We start from the raw sequence: 22554 nt of genomic DNA on the forward strand, positions 1-22554 counted from the left end.
ATAATTTACCTTTGTTCTGGAGAGAAGAATGAAGACTTGTTATATTCAAAAACCAGCTGACAATTTGAAGTAAAAAACTTTTGAAGAATTTGTCCTGGTTGAAAACATTTGCATAATAACAATGAAAAATTCTTCCAAACAGGTACGCACAGCAGGAGATGCAGGTAAAGATGAAGACTTTGGTCAGTACATCATACATCTGTGCAAAGACAAAGTAGCTGCACACCGTTTGAAACCAGGCTCTTGCACACAAACTAACACCACCGCTGGGTTACAGGCTAGTAGTGCACCTATTGCTCAGTGGGTCTGACTGCCACAGCTGTAGTCACTAGAATATGAGCTACTGATTTCAACAGAAGCAACAACTCCAACAAAAACCATCAAGCTGTACGAGTTAAACTTCGCCCTCATTCCCACAACCTCAACTTCAAATAAGGCATATTTCTTCCAACTATAAGGATATGGAAAAATGATGAAGATATCAAATATCAAAAGGAAAGTGAAGAGGCTTTTGATTTTTACAGCCTAGATATTCCATTATATTATTATTATTTTTTAACAGTTTGTCAGAATGCAAGAACTCTGTAAAAATGAGGAAGCATTCCAGCAGCAAGAATCAGTTGATCAACAAGGATATAGCTCAAGCTTCTCTGACTGGTGGTGGTGGTAGGGGGTTGGGAGGGTGTATATAGTGTAAATATAATTTCTAAATGAATCTCATTTTGAGAGAGAGAGAGAGTCTCATTTAGAAATTATTTTTGTAAGCCATTAAAGGATCAGATATTCTAAAGCATTCAGTTGTGAGCATACTTACTGAATCACTTTAAAAACCCCATAGCAACCTTCATACTTTCAGATTCATGGTACAATGTGAATATTAATTTCAACATCATCTGTTCAGATCATTGCACAGATTTTATTGCTGCCAGTTAAAAGGATAACACTATTGACAGCTTAACCTTTATTAAACTGTTGATACATTAATTATTATTTTAATATAAAGTCATGAACACATTACAAAAATATATAAATACTAACAATTACAGATAAACTATTTAGAAGAACATTCTTTCCATAATATTGGTCTTTTCTTGATAATTAGAGACCAGAAAAACAGGATTTTACCCTCAAAATATTTTAGTGAATTAGCATTTAAATAATACTCAAGTTAAACTAGTTCCACTTTCCAGAAATTATTAAAAGTTGCAAACAATTAGCTCAAAGTCAACCATGTACATGAGGAATAAAACTGCAGGGTTAACTATTATTTATGATAGTATGATATGGCAAGATACAACTAAGCATAAAATTTAGGTATTTAATCCACTTAAACACTTTTTTCTGCATGAAGTGAATGAAGAGACTAAAAAGATGAGAACCTTCAAAACATCTCTGCACAATGAATAGCACTGCTACTATTTGCTTTTAAAATCCAGGTATCCAGATGCTTAGAGTTAGTAAAACACTAAAGTCAGCTCCAAGCTTGCTGTCTGTGTACTTACAGCAATAGTCATGTTTCTCTCGTACTTTTCACATAAAAAAGGTTGTTTAAAGATGAATCAGGCCTCACAGCATAACTGTGAAGTAGGAAATACTATTACCTTTAATACAGAGTTGAAACAGATTATAGCTTGCTGAAAGGGAGAATAAGCATGTGATTGCTAGGGTGAAAATTCCACAGGCTCAGTCATCCCATTTAATATTTTGTGATGATACAGCATCTGATTTTACTCCAGTACGTTGAACGGCTTTGATAGTTCTACAAACTACAATCATCATCATGAAGTGTATTTAAAAACTTGAGTTGTTCTTTAGACATAGTAACATTACTTTCCAGATCATAAGCCCTAAACAAGGAACAGACTTTTTCTGGGGAGGGAAAAAGGAGATCTGTTGTACTTCAGTTGTTCTTGATCACTCACTATAAAACCCTTGCTGACTTTAGAGACAAAAACGCATCACATTTCTGTACCCTGACTTGCCAAAACACATTAAAAAATATAGAAGCCAAGTTTTGTTCTATGTACATCCACAGCCAGTGGGATACAAATTCTTACCACTGATCTCAAAGCCTTCTTCAGGACAGGAGAGTTTTGCAACTCCCGTATCTCATTCTACCTCTAGCTCAGCTAGAACACTTGTGCAAAAAGTACAAATAAATAAAAGCATATTGCTATGGCTAAGAGATCTGCAAAGCGTTCAAAGTTCCAAGGCAAGAGTACAGGGCAGATTTGAAATATAAAGTTCCTCAACAAAAAATAAAAACAATCAGACAAACTATTGGAAGAGGGCATGGAAAGAGCTGGTTTCAATGGGAAAGATTTTCTTATTGGACTTGATTTTGTTGGAGTTTGTTTTTCTGGACAGACCAGTGACAAACAATACAAATCATTTCCAAAGAATCCCAAGAACAGTGATGTAAGATTATAGACAACACTCTATTCTTCCTTTTGAGAAATGGACTGATCAGAGGAAAATGTCTGCCCACAAGACGCGCCCACACGCACATACACAGTTATTCAGGATCATATCCCAAAATGGGTCCCAGCCATTTTTCCACCTCTGGCACAGGCAAATTTTTCCTCAGTGCATAATCTTCAACCTGCAAAGGGAGCACAAAACATGATTTGGAATCTCCAGCTTTCATGGTTTCCAAAAAATTTTGGAACATCTGGTCACAAGGTGTTTTTGAATATTATAACACTATTATAATGCACAGTGCAAGTTACCTGATCTTTACCTATCTTGCCAACAGCAAAATATTTGGATGAGGGACTGGAAAAGTAGAGGCCAGAAACCGCAGAAGCAGGTGTCATTGCTAGTGATTCAGTTAAACCAATTCCTGGAAAAGAGAATGAACAACATTTTTGTCCTCTGAATGGATAACCAGCATAAATTCAGAGCCTTTTCTGTTGGGCAGACTGGAAATCCTGAGACAGTTTCTAGAAAACTCAAAAACAAGCAGCTTTCAGCTGCACTAAAAATAAAAAAACATTTTTGACTTGTTATCTGTCCCAAAAGATAGGCATAGCTTTCCATATATTGCACACTTTCATTACAGTGTTACTGTAGAATAACTTAGAATTTGTTTGAGAAGAAAAGCTTGGACACTTTGGCAACTGAGAAGGGTAACCAGAACTTTGAAACACAGGAAAGTATTCTAGGATTGTGGAATCAGCAGTGAAGTAGCTAACATTTAAAATATCAGAGGAAAACAAACAAAATAATTCATTCCTTTTTAAGATTACCATCTCAAGGTTTCTGTGGTCCAGGAAATACATTGATGAATTAGCTTTTATTCCGTTTATATCTGGTATGTCTTCTCACTGCCATAAGGATACTAGATTTTTTCTTTCTGTGCAGAACCCTGTTTGCACGCAATCTGCTAATTAGGGACATATCTCCTTCATCAACAGCACTGGCAGTATTTTGCAAACTCTTCCTTGAATGAGGCAAAATAAAAATGGCAATGAAAGGGGAAAGATAACAATTCCCAGAACTGCTTCAGCTTGATTTTTTACATAGCTTTGCACTGCCCATGTTATTGTTTTGTTAGCATTTCAATCTTTAATTTACTTTTAAAATGAGTAAATAAATAAAAGCCAAAGGATCTTAGAAAAATGTACAGAAGTACCTGTTGTTTCCTCAATCTTTGCAAGTTTCCACATGGTAAGTTTTTCTGTATGGTCTGGCTGGCTTGGATATCCAGGGGCAGGGCGAATTCCCTCATATTTAATTCTGCGCAGGTCTGAAAGATCTAGCTGTTCACTACTGCAGTAAGCCCAGAATTCCCTTCGAACCCTTTCATGAAGCTCCTCAGCAAATGCCTTGGAACAGAGAGCAAAAATTTTTTTAATTTGTGGAGACTGATGCAACAGCCATTCGATTAAGATGAACAAAGACAGAGACCTTCTCCCTCTCCCTCTTTTACTTTTTAGGGGGGATCTTACTATAGATGAGAAATTGGATTAAACTTAAATTCATATGTGAATTTAAATTTGCTTTTCCTCTTCACGTGTTTTAGATCTTTCTCTTTTTGGTAGACTGAGTTTTTTGGTTGTTCTGTTTTAAAATCATATCTGCTTGAAGATGTAGAGATGTGGGCAGTAACAGGAAAAGATAAAGTACATTAGCATGTGGTGATGATGTATCACTATAGCACCGAAGACATTAGGTGCTGACTATTTTGAGCATCTCTTCAGTTCTAGCTGTGGAAGGCCAGATCATTCTTGCATCCATGCTAGTATCAGATATAAATAAGCATCACTGTTCTTTTTAGCACAGGAGCGTTCCTCTAGCTAAAAGTAGGTTATAGCTTTTCTTATCTGCTCCTAGAGCTTTTACCACAATTTTGCCAGCATTTTGTCCTGCATTCAGTACAAATTCTCACCTTAGTGAATATGTTCGGATGGCATCAAACATTAATTTCCGAAACTCTGTTATAGCTAAAGATACACAACTGAAGCTAACTCTGTTCACTTTGCACTGAAGTTGCTTTGTTTTAACATGATTACTTAGGTATAAGCACAGAGCTGTCAGCTGGGGCAGCAAGGGAGGAGTGAGGGGGGAGAAGGAGATGAATGGACAGGGACTTTCTAAATCACTTCAGCCGGAGCTTTACAAGCATGTCTGTCTATGCCTAAGACATGTTAAGTCTGAAAAGACTGGAAGCCTGGATACATCTGCATAGCTACCATTAAAGCAAGATTCAAGTGGGTCACACCTGCATCCCAACGCACTCTCTCATTTAAACAAAGCAAGCTTTAAAGATCTTTTTAAATTGTCCTGTTTTAAAATCCACTAAATTCTACCAAAACCCACATAACGAGGGGGTGTTTTTGCAACTGAAAGATATGGATAGCAGACTCCTCTCAAGTTCAGAAGATGACTCTCCTCTCAAGACAAGCTCAGTGGAAGCAGCTCACTTCCAGATTTAATGCAGAACATATCTCACAGGCAACAACCTAGAACTTGAGACAGCAACTTGTCAAACAAAATCAGAGAAAACTTAAAGACATATGATTAAACCTCATACCTCTGCTAACCGGTCTCCAAGAGCCTTTACCATTATGATGTTGTACTCATCATCCTGCTTCCTATATTCATTGCACAGTTCATCTACTCCAAAGCAGGCCACAGCAAACAGGCCTAAGTAGTCACAAATGCCAGAATCTAGTGGTGCTATGAAATCAGAGAGGCAGTAATAAGGATCAGTGCTGGCAGAGTCCTTTTCAGCCTAAAATAACAAAAATAGTGCAATAAATCAGCACATTCTAAAAAATATTAATTCATCGCTATTGATCTAAAGAGTGGTCTTTTTAAGATTAATGGACGTAACCCATTTCTGACAAATATCTACCCTAGACTTGGAGACATGATGCATTTCCTGTGCTTGAATTAGATGAAAAACATCTCTCCTCCTCTGAGGGTATTTGGATCACTGAAGAACAAAATGTCAAAGGAAAGAGATGCTGCACTGAACAGATATGGAGAGATGATTTGCTTCTATTCACAGCTAGCAAGCTTTAACAGTTCATTCTGCACACAAGGCATTACAAAATGAGGAATACAGTTTTGCCAGACACTAGGGAAGACGAATTTTCCATTTCTAGCACTCATTGATTCCAAATCTGTTACCAAAACTGAAGGTTGACAGCCTGCATCTCAATTACGGAAACTGAGGGATTCTTCAATAACTCTCTAGCACTTTTGAATTTATAAATACTAATAATTTCATAAGATACAAACTGCATGCTCAGCAATCCAAACAAAATGATGCCCCAAACTCTACATTTACACTAACACAAATAAAATGTACCTACCATCACTGAAAAGGTGAAACCCAAGCAAAGTTCGAGTGGGTTTATGGAAAAAGGGAATATCCTGCTCACTGAGGCTTCTCCCAAAACAGAAAAGGGGAAAAGCTAAAGAGGTGACTGCATGCTGTCAATAGCATCTAAAACAAAGTTTGACAGTTGGGCATCAAATCAGCGTACTCACTATAGGCAGCGGATTGCTATTTAAAGAGCAGCTCTGCTTTTGAAATCTACCCAATTTATAAGGAGATAAATTAAAGCTATTTCATGGGTATCACTTGACTCACAAAATGCTCTAAGTTTTCTTATTCTACAACAACATTCTGGCATTAACAACACTTTTTACACTGTTCCCAAATGCTACCAAAAAAAAAAAAAAAAAAAAGAGGAAAATGGAGGAAGATGATCAACTGTTTGCTTTGTTCTATAACCAAGTTCTATAACCAAATAGGCTGTACAAAGTGAAGAAATATGAAAGCTTTTTCCATGCAGATTATCTTAATACTAATTTTGAGGTTCCCCTTTAATGATCATAGTTAAAAAATATTAAATGCATCTATAAATTTTAGATTTATATCAATTCCTTACTAGCACCAATGTCATGGAGAGAACCTTGTGTAATGAAAGAAGTATTTTTTTAAATAGAAAAAGACAATTATTCTCTTCTACTTTGCTCTGGTGAAACCTCAGCTGAATTACTGTGTGCACAGTACTGAAAGAGAGGCAGATAAAATACACAGAGTCCAGAAGGGCACCCACAAAAGCATCCAGAGTTTCATGAAGTTAACCTTTGAGAAAACCTGAAGAATGGGGAATATATGACATGAAAATAATATGGAAAAAGGAAAGTAACAGTATTCCAATATGTCAACAACACTATAAAAAAAAAAAAGTAAAATCAGATATTCTCCATGGGAGAGCACTGGGAAAAGGCAGTAAAAATGATTTAGATGGGATATCAAAACTTTTAACTAGGTTGTAAAATCCTGGAACAAGCTACCAGGAGGCATTTTAACACAGCCATCCCTGGATGTTTGTGAGAACAATTTATATAAACATCTGTCATGGATTGTCAAGGGACACTAGAGCTGTATCCATGCGAGGAATAGGAACAGACAATCCTGAAGTCGTGTATTTTTAGTACAATTCTGCAATATTGACATACGGTTGTCCTCACAGAACACTGTACTCCAAAACTTGAGGTACCTTAAATGTGTTTCCGTTACGTTTGATGACTCTGAATACGTAAACTATGAAGAAATCAAATCAGAATTTGAGGGAGAAAGAGAGGCATAACATCTTGTAAATGTTGCTCAACCTATCGAGATAAATGCCAATCTAAATAAGTATGACTGAAATATCAATACTTAAAATACTGATTCTCTTGATCACAATTACCGACCAACAAAATAATTCTAAACTGCTACTTGATATGGGGAATTTTACATTAAAATTAAGACTACCAGGAACTCTTATCTTCATTGAGCTTTACTTTCCATGCACTGTAAGTATTTTTTAAGCTTTAACACATTCCAGCAGAATTTCTCATGTAAGGCAGAATCTAAGGATATTACTAGACAATTTAAGCTCATTAGGTTCTAGTTTAGCACACAAGATCTATGTGATGAATTTACAGAGCAGAGTGTTTTAGGACAGCTCAAATACTAAAATGGAGACAGAAAACAGGCCATATTTGAGGATGTCAACTGTGTTAAGCTTTCTGTACAAATACTAGTCTTGAGTCATTGCTAACAAGATCTTGTTATTACTACAAGAGAAAGAAATGGCAACAGATAATGAATGAAGTCAGGTAACAGCAAGCATTTTCTGCAGATTTTAATAGGACCCTTTTGTTCCATTCTTGCAATTCACCACAAAAATTTTCACTTTAATTAACAAACAGTCTTTCATTATACCTGTTGCCTCAAGCCGTAAAATTTTGCTATTGGTTCCACAGATCTTACTGCATCTTCTGTGGCATATAAATGGATATCATCTTGAACACTTTGAGCTGGCCAAAATCCAACCACACCCCTGGCTTGTAATTTCTTTTGATTGATCAATATTTTCAGTAGACTTTGAGCATCATTATAAACTCTCTTCGCTTCTTCACCTATCAAAACAAAAAAACCTTTAGAAAAGGCATGTTTTCACAATCATTTGAAGGAGCTTCAGATTGATTCATTTTGCACATAATTCTCAGATCACTGCAACAATCCATCAGCTACAGTAAATAGAGAAGACATCACTCTGACTATGTCTATACAGCTATAACACATATCTTGAAATAAATGCTTTAGCAGTACCAGTCTAGTAGAGGCAGAAGATGCAGAACAAGAGGAGTGATAGGGAAAACGTGTGTGCACACCGACATCAGCACAGCAGATCAGAACATTAACTTCAGTGTCACTCCTTCAGTTTCATCATGTATTCTAAGGCCTGCTGAGTCGTTTCAAAAGGAGACAGAGCATTCTTGCCATCTTCGCCCACAACAGGGACACAGACCTATCAGCTGCTCTGTTGTCATCTTCTGTCACTAAAATAGCTCCCTGTGTTTTGGGATCCAGGTTAACTCCAACTAAGATAATTAAACATTCTTCCCTTTTCCAGTCTCACATCCCAACACTTCCTCCAGTCAGTGTTGCTTTATACAGAAGATCTCAGTGTAAGTTTCCATGTATTTTTTTTTTTTTTTTTACTATTCCTATGTATTTCAAAATGTTCAGACTTTTAATGCAGCCTATCATGCCTGTTAGGATTATTTATATGAGGTAAATACAATCTCAATACTTACCTACAGTTTTATCATTAAAGATTTTTGGGAAACCTCGGTTGGGATACTTTCCCCGAAGTTGCCAGACATCAAAGAAAGGCTTCCAGTCAATGTATTCTATCAATCTCTTCAGGTCATAATCTTCAAAGACTTCTGTGCCAATGAATTTTGGTTTAACTGTAGCAATTAGAAGCACAGGTTGACATAAAGGAAATAATTGAACTTTATTCTTATATGTGCAACATAACCAATGCTCACCGACCTCCACCACTACAAAAGACCAAAGTACTGCCTTAGCATGCTCACTGCCATATTCTTCCCATGTGATACCATATTCTACAATTATAATGTAATATACTGACTGCTAAGCATAAAAATAATCAAAATATGAAAATTAAGGCCTCTTACTCATTCATATAAATAAATCAGCTGTTGGATTTCTGAACTCGTTTCATTTGCCAAAATATTTAACAGAATTCCAGAAAAAAAGGCAAAATTTATCCATATCTAAGTGATTTTATGTACATGTGATATTATAAAATTATAAATCTTGCTGTCTATACACAGACATACTACGTGATATGGTATTCTAGGATAATTCTGACAACTCATATGAATTTTCTAAGCACTTCTGCCATTGCCACGCACTTCATAGGATGCATATGCACAAATGAGAAAGAGAAATAGATCCATGTTACAATGCAATCACAGAAGGCAGAGAAGTGTTAATGCCACTGCAAGATATGACTTCTTGTGGAATGCTGCATATACTTCTGATTTCTAGCATTTAAAAAATTTAAATCAAAATAAACTGGTACAGAAACTAGTAGAGGAAGGGGGTAGTAAAAGCCTTTAACTCTTCCTCCCTTCAATTTTAAGGTGGAATTTAATACAAACAGAACTTGTTGCCTTGTCACAACTTGTGTTTTCTAAATGTGAACTAACAAGGTTCACAATATAATGATCTAACCCAACATTCTTTAAGAAAGAGGGCATTAAATTTATCTTTGATGATAGAGCATTATGGGTAACCTGTTGTTTGGAGTCCTCTCCACAATTTTTTGTTAAATATTTATTGAATTTTTAAAATATATTGATAAAAATATGGAGTAGAAGCAGGACAGCAAATCCAATTTATGCAAAAAAAAGTCTTCTGGTCAAACAGACAACACTACTATATCTTAAAGTGTAATGATGCCTAATTTAATTAAAAAACAAAATAAAACAACAACAACAACATATAAACTGACCCGGTTTATGGCCTGATAGCCAGTCATTATGGAAACCTTTTCTCCTAGCTTGCTGTAGAGACAAGTATCTTCTTTCCTGCATGGACATAAAGGATACTTTTACAAAGCCTCTTACCTTGCAGATAGATAAACTGTAACCATTGAGACCATTGTACAATTTTACTGAAAACAGTCTTGGGGACACACCTCAGTTCTACCAGCTCCCAGTTCACATGGGTAAAGTGAAATCACAACAAACTAGCTATACCATACCATACCATACCATACTCTTTTCCCGCACACTTTTAATGGAATTTGCCTACAAGATTTCTAGCTCCTCTGAACTTAAATTCAGGAACATGAACTTAAATTAAGGAACATAAATTCCTTTAATACTTCAAATTACATGAACACAGAGGTACAGCTAGATGCTGTTCTAATACTTGCAGAAAGCTTAGGGCTGCAGTGGTACCACCACCAGTGACAGCAGCAGGCCTACAGGCAAATCACTGGCTCTGCTGAAACGCATGAAAAATTTACAGCAACTTCAGTGGGTCTGTGAATTCACTGCTGATCTCTGCTTACAGAGGCGAATGCTGCCCTCACTGGTCCCAGACTGGTGAGTGGGTTCCCTGCCCAAAGACAGTCTTAAGCTTAGAAGGGCAAAATGTTCACAGCAAGAGGCCTCCTGCTTTATCTTTCTTTATCAAGAGATATGTAAGAGCTAGATGACTTTCAGCTGGCTTCTGGGTTTCTTTACAGAGAAGGCCTAAAAGGAGTAATTTGTTAACTGGTTCCTGTTGTTAGTCTGCACAGTCCATCACCAGGTTTCATTGCTTCCACTTAATTCTCCTGCAAATTCCACCTCAATTATTTCAAGATTGCTTAGGTCTCTAACCTAGGCAACACGAACACATCACGAAAGCATGGTGTTGTATCCAGTGGAGTATGTCTCAGCTACCAGTATAGGCAACCACTGCCATTTTAGTTACCTGTGTTATCTCTCTGCCTCCAGCTACTGTTCTAGGAGAGCACAGGCCTCTTGTTCATGGGGTAGGCAGTCATGTCAACCCACATGTCCTGAATACCACTGAAGATAATCAAGACTTTCTCAAGAATATTATGATAAGTCAGGCAAAATTCTCCTTTATAGGCTGGAAAACTTGATTTCATATTCACTTCTGTAAGTTTCCCATCAATTTTACTGTATATTTTAAATCAGCACAAATAGATCTGAACGTCATTAATAAGGAACTGAAACTGAGAGTTAATAATGATGTAGCAACCACTTCAGGTAAGAAAAGAAGCTAAATCAATCACATTTGTACCTTGAGAGACTCATAGTGTTCTTGCCTAATTTCTTCATATTCCTCTAATATTTCTTCAAAGAAGTCATCCTTTAAACTTTCATCTAGGAGCTGGGAGCACTGAAAAAAACAAAGAGAAAGCACTAGATAGATACTTTAACATGGAATAGTAAGGACAGAGCATGAACTTCAGATAAAGCCATCAGTCTTTCAAACTCTAGTTTTCATGAACCTTACCTAATTAAACTTGACAATGCTAAACTCAGTCATACCACTAATCTGCATACTAGACTTAAAGCATGTTTAAGAATATGATTATTACTGGAAGTACTGCCCTACTACACAGGTTGTGTTAGGAGAGATCAGTCTGGCTATGGAAAATTCTGAGATGAAGAAACCCCAGGACTTTAGAGCTTGAATAGTCTCAGAAACAACACCACTGCTTAGCTTAGTTCTGTCCAGCTAAGACTACCCATTCATTTGAGAGAGAGAGCATCTATCACAGAAAACTCCAGCCAGCCATTTCACAGCAACATTTTTTATTGACATATCACTAACTTCAGAAATAAAACGATTAGAGAATAAATAGCAGGAAATGTCACCAAACCACACCACTCCTCACTATGAAATGTCTGAAAACTTCAATACAGGCCTCAAAATGCATCATGTCACTGTCATTGGAGAAATGGGCATTTAAATAAAGATACTCCATGACAGTAATTAAAATAAGTCTGATGAAATAACCAAGAGATAGTAAAAAATAACTAAAGCAACAGTACTGTGGAAACCGTGGTCTCTGTAGTGCCCCTTCAGTTTTCTGCTGTAATGTTAAGCCTTAGAGGAAACCATCAGGGTCACCACAGAAAACCGGCGTATATTTTTGCATGGATGAGAAACTATAATTTAGAACTTACAACCACAACACTCTTGGATGCATCCAGGACATGAATTACAGGTGCGCTATATCGAGGGGCAATTTTAACAGCTGTGTGTGTTCTTAAATGAAAAAGAAAAAGAGTGAGTATTTTCACAACTGAAACAAGAAACAGACAAAACCCCAGAATCTTTCTCTCTACCATCAGATAAATCCTAACTTAATGGATAGACTTCAATAGAAGAAAGGAATTCATCCATCTGCTACATATGAATGATTAAATATAGATTATAATCAATAGGTACATAACACTTTCCTTCAAAGAGTATCTGAACTCTTACCAATCCACTGAAAGTCAGTAATTCATTAGTTTAAGTCTCAGAAAATTTCAGTGAGAATGTTCCAAGCTAAGCCTACCAACAGCAAAATAAATTTATCTTTTTTTTGTACATCTTAGATTTTTCCCTCCCATATGTAAGTTTCTAGGTTTAAAGACTTGTATTAACATATTCCAATGACTATGACTTCAGTTTCTACAATGCTCTACTTCTGAGCCAGAAGCATAAGCTCTCTACTCACCTGAAGAAGAGATTCTGTTAGTGGTCAATAAACAGAAAAACTTGTTCATCCTAGGCCAGTCATGTACTATGCAGTAAAAAATTACTCACAGTTCATCTAAGTATTAAATATTTACTCATATTCTAACATTACTAATCAAAATACTTTGAGCATATAATGAAGAATCACTTCCCTATTACACTGCTTTGTTGATCAAAGTGAAGTTTGGAGTCCTGACGCCTAAGCGAACATTCAAAATGCAGCTGACTACCTCAGTTGCTCACAGTCCTGGCAAACTATGTGCAAGTAAGTGCAGAAGCAATGACCCTGCAGACAAAAGCTGAGTTTGCTTTCTTGAATTGTAAGGTCAAACCCCATTTTCTGACTGATTTAAATCAGAACATAGGATGTGATTTTCCACAGCAAAGATAAGATTTCCTTTTTCTTCAAATTCTGACAAATATTTAAAACATTTGGACATAGAGATTACTGATCACACTGCAACAGAGCTGTGCAAGTAACTGTTTAGGGTCTTCTTAATTTGCTTCTTGAGAAGGCACTTTTGATCTTAGCAGATCCATTCATTACAAACAAGTTACTGTATCTTCCATTTTGAGATAAGCAGAAAAAGGAAACAAACAAGGTATGGTCCTACAGTGGACTTTATCATTTAACAAAAGCTGTTTTTTTATAAACACTACCACAACAAGACTGTCACCATTATTTGTCAGCATCTGAATTTACAAAAACAGTATAGTAATAATGCAAACATCATAGTAAGTTAAGAAAAAACTCAATTACATACATTCTGTAGGCAGCAGCCACCCTCTCTCTTTCAAACTAACATTTTCCTCCTTTCCCTAATTATTTAGGGAAATTATTTAGGGATGGCCCATTCATCACAAAGAATGGTATCTACTCATTATGGAGAATAAGTGTAGAGATTTCTAATGAAGAACCATCTAACATGTATACAAGCTTTCAGAATGCACATGTGTGATTACACTTAAGACTATGAAAAGAAGCAAAAATAAATGTAAATTATCTATCCAGTATGCCATAAAGATTACCTTTCCTTTATATATATTTCATAGAAATTGTATTTATCTGGGCAGATGCATGTGTTTATATACAGTTCACATGAAGAAGAAATTATTATTAATGTAAATAAAATTATACATATATTATTCAATAATCTCCATATTCAGGGATAAAATTTATGCTGCCCTGTTTACATTGATCTCCAAGAAGTCTACAAAACTGTGTGACACTGGTTATCAGGACACACTGCCCAACACACAAACACTAAAAAGATATGAAGAAGGGGCCCTCGTAAGCCCTCCACTTAGAATAAACCCTTTTTTGCAGAGAAAAATTCTATGTTTGTTCTCCAAGTATCAAAGCTATAGGAAAAGAGTTCTGATCAGAACATACACTGTTCTGGGAAAGAAATGAACACCACTAATAGCTTTTAGTTACGCAAGAAATGACCTCTGCAATCTCCCAAGCTATCACCTACTCAAAATATTGGACATAAACCAGTTAGCAAGTGTGACCAAGGCCTTTATATACGCCCAAAATATATCTGAGGAAAGGCTAATACTTGATGTCAGCCAGCTGTCAGTGCTGTTCTTCACTACATCATAGCAGCTGTATTATTTCATTTAAATAGACCCGAGAGAATTAGATCTCAACAGAAAAGCTCAGTCTATCAAGCACAAAAATGTAACTACTTCAATTCATGCAGCTAGAACACATCCCCTGTCAGCCTGTTTGAGCAGGACTGGGTGCTCAGCATTGCAAAGCACTGAACAATGACCCAGGAAATTACGTTAACTTTCCTAAGGTAGTTTACTGTCCAATGTCAACAGTACCACTTCTAGGCTAAAAATCATGCCTATTCACTGGTGAATCGAAATCAGACTGCTCAGCTCCTTAGAAGGACAGGGCTCTACCCACGTGCCTAAGTCCATGAACTTCTAGACAGAAAGATTAAGGTCAGCACATATAACACTTGCACAAAGGAAATGTTTAAGGTGTCCATTATCAGTTGTGCCCCAATTACATTCTACCACTATAATCCAGAACCTTTAATATAAGAAATAACTTTATCAGTCTTAAGTAAATGCCTAACGGTAACTGTGTTGGGGGAAAATGAGGGAAAGGACAGGAAAGGGAAGGAGGGAAAGGGGGAAATAAATGGTTATAAAGTTCCTTTCTCCCCAGTTACCATTATTTTCATACACATTTTCCCATCTTTCCAACCCGGATATCTTACTTAGAAGTAGTTGCTCCTCCAATCAGCAATGGAATCTTTATTGCTAATCTCTCCATTTCCGTGGCGACAAAAATCATTTCATCCAAAGAAGGGGTGATGAGACCAGACAGGCCAATTATATCTATTGCAAATTTACAAACACACACACACAAAAAAAAAGATTTAGCAAATCCACTCTACAAAGATGTAAAAATTATTACTGAAAATGTTTCATTTCTAGCTTCATGCATCAGACACTACATAGTGAGATAAAAGCATGGTAATCACTAACCTGGAAGCTAGGTTTGACCTAATTAAAAAGTCAGAGATTTCAAGAATGAAGGTGGTTTCAAATCCCCCCAAAGTTTTCACAACTGCTGAGCACCTACTGCTCTAGTTTCAGCCAGAAATATACAGTACTTCTGATCATCAAGCTTCATACCTCACTGAGGTTTGTTGCTTTTTTGAAACTGAAGTAATTGAGGGGGTAAGAGATTTTTTTTTTTTTAAGTCTAATTTCCAGCCAAGGTATATAAGATTAGGAATTTCACTGAGACATGAAATAAGACAAAATAATTACAGGCTCTCCTCTCAGAAACAGTCAGCAAACACTTTCAAACTTCACCAACTGTGTTCCACACAATTCACCTCTCCAAAGATGCAACAGACAAATTGAAAGCAACTGTAACTTGGGTCAGAAAGAAAATTCATTATTTTTCTAGAACAATTCATTCTCGTTTTCACACTCACTGGTTTGGAAAACTAAATGTCAAGTTATTTTATGGATTTAAGACTCAATGCAAAGCTACTTTACCTTGTTCATGTGTAAGACAAATAATTAAAACATTTCTCTTGGACTTGTCCTTGCAATAAATGTTTTCAGTTTCTTGGATAAATTTCACAGAACTGCCCAATACTAAATAATTACTGTTCTTAATGTACAAGTTCTGATTTATTTAACGGTAGTCTGACCAAATCATAAACAGCATGGAAATGCAATGAGCAGCAAAAGATGCAAGTGGAGTTTAAAATTCAAGCAATTCAGGAGTACTAATGAAATCTCTCTATACCTGCTTTGTTTTCAACAGCAGCTCTCAATATCTTATCACATGGAGTCATGACTCCTAAATCAATAACTCTGTGAAAAGAAGTGAAATGACACAGTATTTTTTTAAAAGTAGTTAAATATTTCTGTTAAAGGGCAAACATTGCTCCTACTGTAAATGACTGACCTAATATTGAAGGTAAGAAAAACAAACAAAAAAGTTCTTGATTTTTAAGACTTCTGCTAGTAATTTTAATGTAGAAAACAACCTCTGGCTCTGGAAAAATTTTCAGCACACTAGAATTTTAGATGATATAGTACCAAAGGAAAAAAAATAAATTATTTGAAATAATTCTTAATTACTTTTTCATGTTATTTCTGAAGTCAATTGGGCAATACTAAAAGGTTTAGATATGATGTGGACATCATACCTTATCTCAGGAATGTAAGGTGATTTATATTAAGTCACCTTTTATTAAAGCCCACATTCTGGGAAATGAGACACTTTCCTTGCTAGCACTCTATTCCTATTATACCTAGCTGCTGCCAGGGTTTCTGTTTGTTTTTTTCAAATGAACCACCCCAGCCTGCTGGCTTCACTCAGCTTCACTCCTACTCGTGGTGACAGTGAACTGAAACCATGGTGTTTTCTAAGTGGTTCATTCTAAATAAAAAGAAGCCTGAAATAATCAACAGAAGTTAAAGTAACACTGAAATGGAATATATAGCACAGACACAGCACTGTCACTGGCTTCAGCCTTTTTATTTTGATGTAGAGATGACCTGGCTCTTCTTTAGAATAAGTTACAGCCACACTGTCAAAAACAACACAAACCAAAAAGAAGGATGGTTGATGAGACAAGATGAAACTCCAAAGCAGATTCAGTTCTGAGCAACATTTGACAGACCCCTGATGAAGGGCTTTGATGGAAATGTAGCCACTCTATCACTGCTGCCAACCCTGCAGCATGCTTATAGGCCTGGAAAGGAGCTGATTTTTGTTAAAAGTCTTTTGGAAACTCAGGATTAAAATCTCATCCTTTATTTTTATTTTTTTTAAAAATCTCCAATAAGTTTTTAAAACCCTAGTTAGCAAACAGCTTCAAAAATATACCAAAAGGTTCATTAGAATCTTACAAGTAAGACTTCCTGTTTTTCCAACACACAACACCATGAGCAGGCAGTCTTACCTATCGCCATTGTTCTGTTTTCTTAAATAAAAAAAATTGATGATCTCATCTATGTTTCAGTTAATGTTAAACTTTATTTATCTCAGATACCAATTTATCAGGAAAAAGGCTATTAAAGAAGGCTGTATTACCTTTTGCCTCCCCATTAGCAATAGCTGGTGTTGTCAGTGTTCCCAGTCACAAATATGGGAACAGAGGAGGACAGTAACCAAGAAATGTCCACCTCTAATCTACTGTCATTACCACAGTTGCAGCTAGGTTTACCTGCTACTTAAGTTGCCTTATACATTAGCCAGCCTTACATGTTACATCAGTAACCGGGATCACAATTGTTCATCTCTTTACCTGAAATTGTTACAGCCCAGAACAACTCCCACAATGTTCTTGCCAATATCATGTACATCTCCTTTGACAGTGGCTAGTACTATCGTACCATGGTAAGGATCCTGAAAAGTGAACAAATAACATCAGAATTGCTCAGAAGCCTCAAAACGTTTGCACAAATTCTTCAATAACGGAATCCTGATCCACAACTGAGACTTCTGTAATACACATAATTGTAAAACATAGCATACGTGGTGTAATCAGTATTAAAAATTATAAAAGATCCTGACCATAAAAACCTGCACTTAAACATATAAAATGATTAATAATAAAAAGAAATGTTCTTGCAGATTGAGTGCATTCTATTCAAATATCTGGATTTAACAAAATTAAAAGATACACAAAGTTTCAGATCTGGATGATATTTTGAGCAGTGCAATGCTCGAACTTGTAAAGTACCTCTGCTTCAAACATAAACCTCACTGATAAATAGTTTAAATTGATTCAATATTTAGAACGTGTTCATAATCACACACTCATTAGAGCATCCAGGGCAATCTTCCAATCCAATGCTGAAAAGAATGAGAAGAATTAGGAACAGCAAAAAAGTCTGTTTTCTCATGCAACATCATTAGCAAGGAAAATATTTCAGTGTACTGATCAAGCTACTTCAGACTACCCAACCTGGGCAAACAGGCTGGAAAAAGAATCTCCTTGAAGAAGGGAAGCCCTGCTGTCACAGACTGTTCCTAAGTTAGACGGTACCCTCCAGCCCTGCAAAAAGGCCTTAACCAGCAGGACAACAATGAAACTTGTCCGTAACAGTCCTTCACTAGGACATAGGCCTTCACGATACATTATTAATAGTATAATCAGGACTGTCATTTGGAGCAGCTCCAGGCTATCACAGTGCTACATCTGAATTTGTGCAGGATCAGAGGGGAATAACAGACTACTCGAATTGCAGAACATCTATACAAAGGAGAAACCTGCGCGCACTCTATGTAAAAATGCGAAACATTAACTTACTCTTTTGCAGATGACAGAACTGGTGGATTAGATCTTTATAGAAAGCATGTTATCGTTCTGGACTTTATCAAGTAGCTCTCTCCTTAATGAGTCTATATATCTCCTTCATAAATCTATATCGCTTTCTTTATATATTACCAAGAGGAACAGTGACATTTCCCATGATACTAACACCTTTGTTGAATAAAAATCCCAACATCCAGACCAATGCTGCTGTTTAAATGGTTAATTTAGCATCTCCCCAGTGCTCATCTTTTCGGATGACCAGCTAACTGAGAACACAAAATGGATGTTTATTAAGACAGCACCTCTGGATATCAATGAAAAATTCTGCAGATGAAATTATACTGCTGTACTAAAACAGAAAACTAAAAAAACAATTTTAATCAAGGACTGGGGGAAGAACAAAACCCATTGTCCACATGCATCGTATTCAATAACTACTGCTGATTTAACTAGTGATTGATATCCAAAGAAGAAAACTGTTTGGATCTGCAAAAAAGAAGGAAAATCTCTGCTGGGCAGCAAGCAGTATGGGCCAGGGCACATACTATTTTACATAAACTGTTTACAACACACTGATTTCAGCTGTCTCAAACAAGGAAGTCCTCAAGTTCTGGGCACAGATCCAGATGGCTTCTTTTTTGAATCCTGATAGAGATCCACAGCCACAGCCATTTATCCTCAAATTTGCATTGTCTGGCAGTCTGTAACTAAAACTGTCCTGGAGTTTTCAATAAGCTGGATAATGTTAGATGGATAAGCTACTACAACCACTTGCCTCCAAGTTAACATCTAACGTCAGAGGCAGAGGCAGTTGTCCTCTTTCCAACTCTCTAAGCAGGGAAAAAATATACACAGAGGAAGGCACTACAATCCTCCCACAGAAGAAGATGGAGGAAGCACGACAGAGGCCTTACTTCTTTCCCCTCCTGCCTTCTTCAGCAACACAGAATACCTCACAACCTCTGTAGAGTGCTTATTACATTTTTCAGAGTCTCTCAAACTCCATTTAACTTCCTTTAGGAAAAGACTTAAGTGCCAGAGGGTTCACAGTAGGTCCCAATCCACCGTCCACTGAAAGCAACAGAGGAAGTGATTTTTGCTGACTTCGAATAGCAGTGCTAAACACAGGCATTCCTAGGAATCTAAACCAGTAGAGCATCTGAATTAAAATGAAAAAGAACAGCAGTGGAAAAGGAAAGAATAAACAGGAGGGAGACAACACGCAGAACTCATGACAGTGAAAGTACAGATCAACTTGAGATAATGGAGAGAAGACATCGTCTTTACATCCAACAAGAGAATGGAAGAAGAGACTAGAAATTCTCCTTCTTTCATTAAGATTACACGGGTTTGATTACCATGGTCATCACAGCACATATTCCATTAATCAAATTTGGAAGAAATTACTTCAAGTATATGCACAGGTAGTTGACAAACCCTGTCTCAAAGAAGAATCACCAACCGTTAGCTGTAAAACAAGAAATGCTATAAAGGAGAAGCCCACAAGAACCTGAAAACCACTTAGTATTTAATCAGTGATTACAATGATCTATAAAAGGGAAAGATGATAGCACAGAAGGAGGTAGTGAATGCTGAAGGGCAGGACAAGGATTCAAGATTAACTTGACAAATTAAATATGCATCCTTCAAATCAATAAGATAAAATTCCATAACAGAACTGTCAAGTATTGCAAGAAAAAAAAATGAGGGGCATCAAAAAAAGAAAATATAAAATGGGGTATAACTAACAAAACAATGTAACTGCAAGGTTTGTTGCAGAATGCCAGATATTAGCACTAGCCTCACATAAAACAAAGATAACTGCTCAATTCTGTTTGCCACTGGTATCCAGCTGAGGCTTCACTACACGTTAAGAATGATTACAGAATCAGACAGAGAACTGGATGTCCTCCTGAAGTCACTTCAGGTCGTAAGTCACTTATGAAAGCTCATAACTTTCTCAGGTAGTATACTGCAGTGCTTTGATATCAGTATAGCATTTCCTTCCACCTATCACCTAACCATCTTCCCACTGAAATTTAAGCCCATTTACTCTTGACAAGATGTGGAGATTTTATTTTTTTCTTCCCTACAGATATCTCTCAAAAGATGTAGATTTTAGTCAACAGAAGTCTGAAAGAAAACATAGGCCACTCATATGTTCATCCAATTCATCCAATCTTTCATTGAAGATTGCATTCTCTATGCTTCTAATCATTCCATGCTTCTATTCATTCTAATCATTACTCTCTTCTGAAACTCTAATTAGTTCACAGATTTTCCTTGAGCACCACCTTCAAAATGGGATGTTGTATTTCTATCAGTGCTGAGTGGAGCACATCACATTTATAAATTCTAGTTTGCTGGTTGTGGGGTTTTTTTGGCGCGCGCGTGTGTGTGTTTTTGCAATAATATTGACTGACATGCTGTTTGTAACAACGACAACCATCAGACCTTTTTCTAGGAAGCTACCACCTAGCCAGTCATTTTCCATGTTTTATTTGTGACATCTGGTTATTTCTGCTTCCATATTAGAACCATGACTAGTATCTACTGTACTATAATCAAAGCTATCTTAAGAAAATGGAAAAAAAAATCAACCATGAAAAGACTGAATTCAGATTCTGTTTTCTTAAATATTTGATGACACCCCACAACTTGGTTGTTGCTGCAAATATAATTAGCCTACTATGCTGTCATAATACGAGGCCTGGAAGTCACAATTGATATAAAAATTAAAGAAAAAATCTGGGTTTTTTAGCTGAGAAAACAGTTGAAGGTGGGAAGGGTAAGGAGAAAGACAATTAAAGAAAAACACTAACAGAATTTGAATATCTAAGAGGGAGTTATGGAGTTTATCAAAGATAGAGAAAGTAGCAGATACCAAGAAAATTTACCACAATGAAGACTCAGATCAAGAATATCCGAAATAACTAACACTAGAGTTAAATGCTTACAAAAGCTTATGACACCCTTCGGGAGGTTTTTAAGAACACGTTAGACACATACTGAGCAAAGTTCCACAAAATCTGCACTTCAGCGCTTTATGTATTCCACACCTACTTCAAATTAAGCCAATACTATCAGTTTCTGTATGCCTTGTTCAACATTCAGGCATAAAAAGCTGGACAAATGTCATTAGGAAAACTATTTCATTTTCTGTCAAGACATTCTATGAAAGAATTACAGCACAAGTGACTGTGTCTTGCCTCTTCTTCTGTGCTGCCTTGTTCAGCTCTCCTTTCTTCTCTCTCTTTTTCCATATAGGGAACAAGGTGGCCAACTGCTTTCTTCATAACTCGAGCAGACTTTATCACCTGAATGGATAAATGTAGAGAAAAAAAAGTATCAGCTAGAGGAATACCCTCAAATTTCTCAAAGTTTTCTTCTATATTCATTCAAACAAGCAACAAAACATCCTATCCTTTGTAAACTGGGATTCCAGCTTGCAAAGCATTCTGTAGAACTAGGTGCTGGTCCTACTGGACTAATTGGGCACACATAACACTTGCTTCCACAGTGCAACCTCTGGTACCACTCACAACAGAATGAGAAGCTACAAACAGGCAGGTATAGTGCTTTCCAAGTCTATGTCCTTAAGTAAAACGTATGAAAGAGTAAGAGAGAAAAGAAGATCTAAACAAACATCAGTTGATTTAAAACTACCTTATAAATGAGGCAAAAGCACTCAGGAGTAAAGAAGAACAATTGTGGAAAAGTATATAGAGAGTCAAGTTCAAAAATAAAGAAAAATAAGGCAACTTACTAGTAACATCTCAATTTTCTGAAACCAGGTGCTATCTCTGAAAAGACAGCTGGCATAAAGTAATTTGGCTGCATTTTACAATGCTATTTTATGGCAAATATGAAAATATAAGAAATAATCTTCTCTTTACCTGAGGCAGAAACATCTTTCCAGCACCAAAAAGATCACCAACAATTTTCATGCCATTCATTAAAGGTCCTTCAATTATATTTAGAGGTCGAGGATATTTTTCGCGGTTTAGTCTTGCCTCTTCCGTATCTGCAATGACATACTTCTCAATGCCCTGGGAAAAAAATTGAAAAGATTTTAACTTTCTAGAAATACAGCTTACATTTAGAGTTGTCTTCTCTTCCATAAAAATGAAAATAGAAGTACAAAGA

The 22554-nt window shown here is 36.4% G+C and overlaps 1 protein-coding gene across 4 annotated transcripts in view; it reads right to left on the reverse strand.

Moving 5' to 3' along the window:
- Positions 1-896: 896 nt before the first annotated feature.
- Positions 897-22554, reverse strand: part of MTR (5-methyltetrahydrofolate-homocysteine methyltransferase) — a 53475-nt gene continuing 31817 nt past the window's right edge. For all 4 annotated transcript variants that reach the window (XM_062572156.1, XM_062572157.1, XM_062572158.1 and 1 more), the window contains 14 exons: positions 22305-22457; positions 21618-21725; positions 17395-17495; positions 15885-15952; positions 14836-14956; positions 12040-12121; positions 11147-11245; positions 9840-9915; positions 8611-8766; positions 7733-7929; positions 5036-5236; positions 3635-3827; positions 2730-2842; positions 897-2602 (listed from right to left, as the gene is read on the reverse strand). In XM_062572156.1, coding sequence (XP_062428140.1) covers positions 2516-2602; positions 2730-2842; positions 3635-3827; positions 5036-5236; positions 7733-7929; positions 8611-8766; positions 9840-9915; positions 11147-11245; positions 12040-12121; positions 14836-14956; positions 15885-15952; positions 17395-17495; positions 21618-21725; positions 22305-22457 — 1755 coding nt within the window. In that variant the 3' untranslated portion in view covers positions 897-2515. The remainder of the gene's footprint in view (positions 2603-2729; positions 2843-3634; positions 3828-5035; positions 5237-7732; positions 7930-8610; positions 8767-9839; positions 9916-11146; positions 11246-12039; positions 12122-14835; positions 14957-15884; positions 15953-17394; positions 17496-21617; positions 21726-22304; positions 22458-22554) is intronic.

The sequence above is a fragment of the Rhea pennata genome, chromosome 3 (assembly GCF_028389875.1).
Source record: "Rhea pennata isolate bPtePen1 chromosome 3, bPtePen1.pri, whole genome shotgun sequence".
NCBI classification, from domain to species: Eukaryota; Metazoa; Chordata; class Aves; order Rheiformes; family Rheidae; genus Rhea; species Rhea pennata.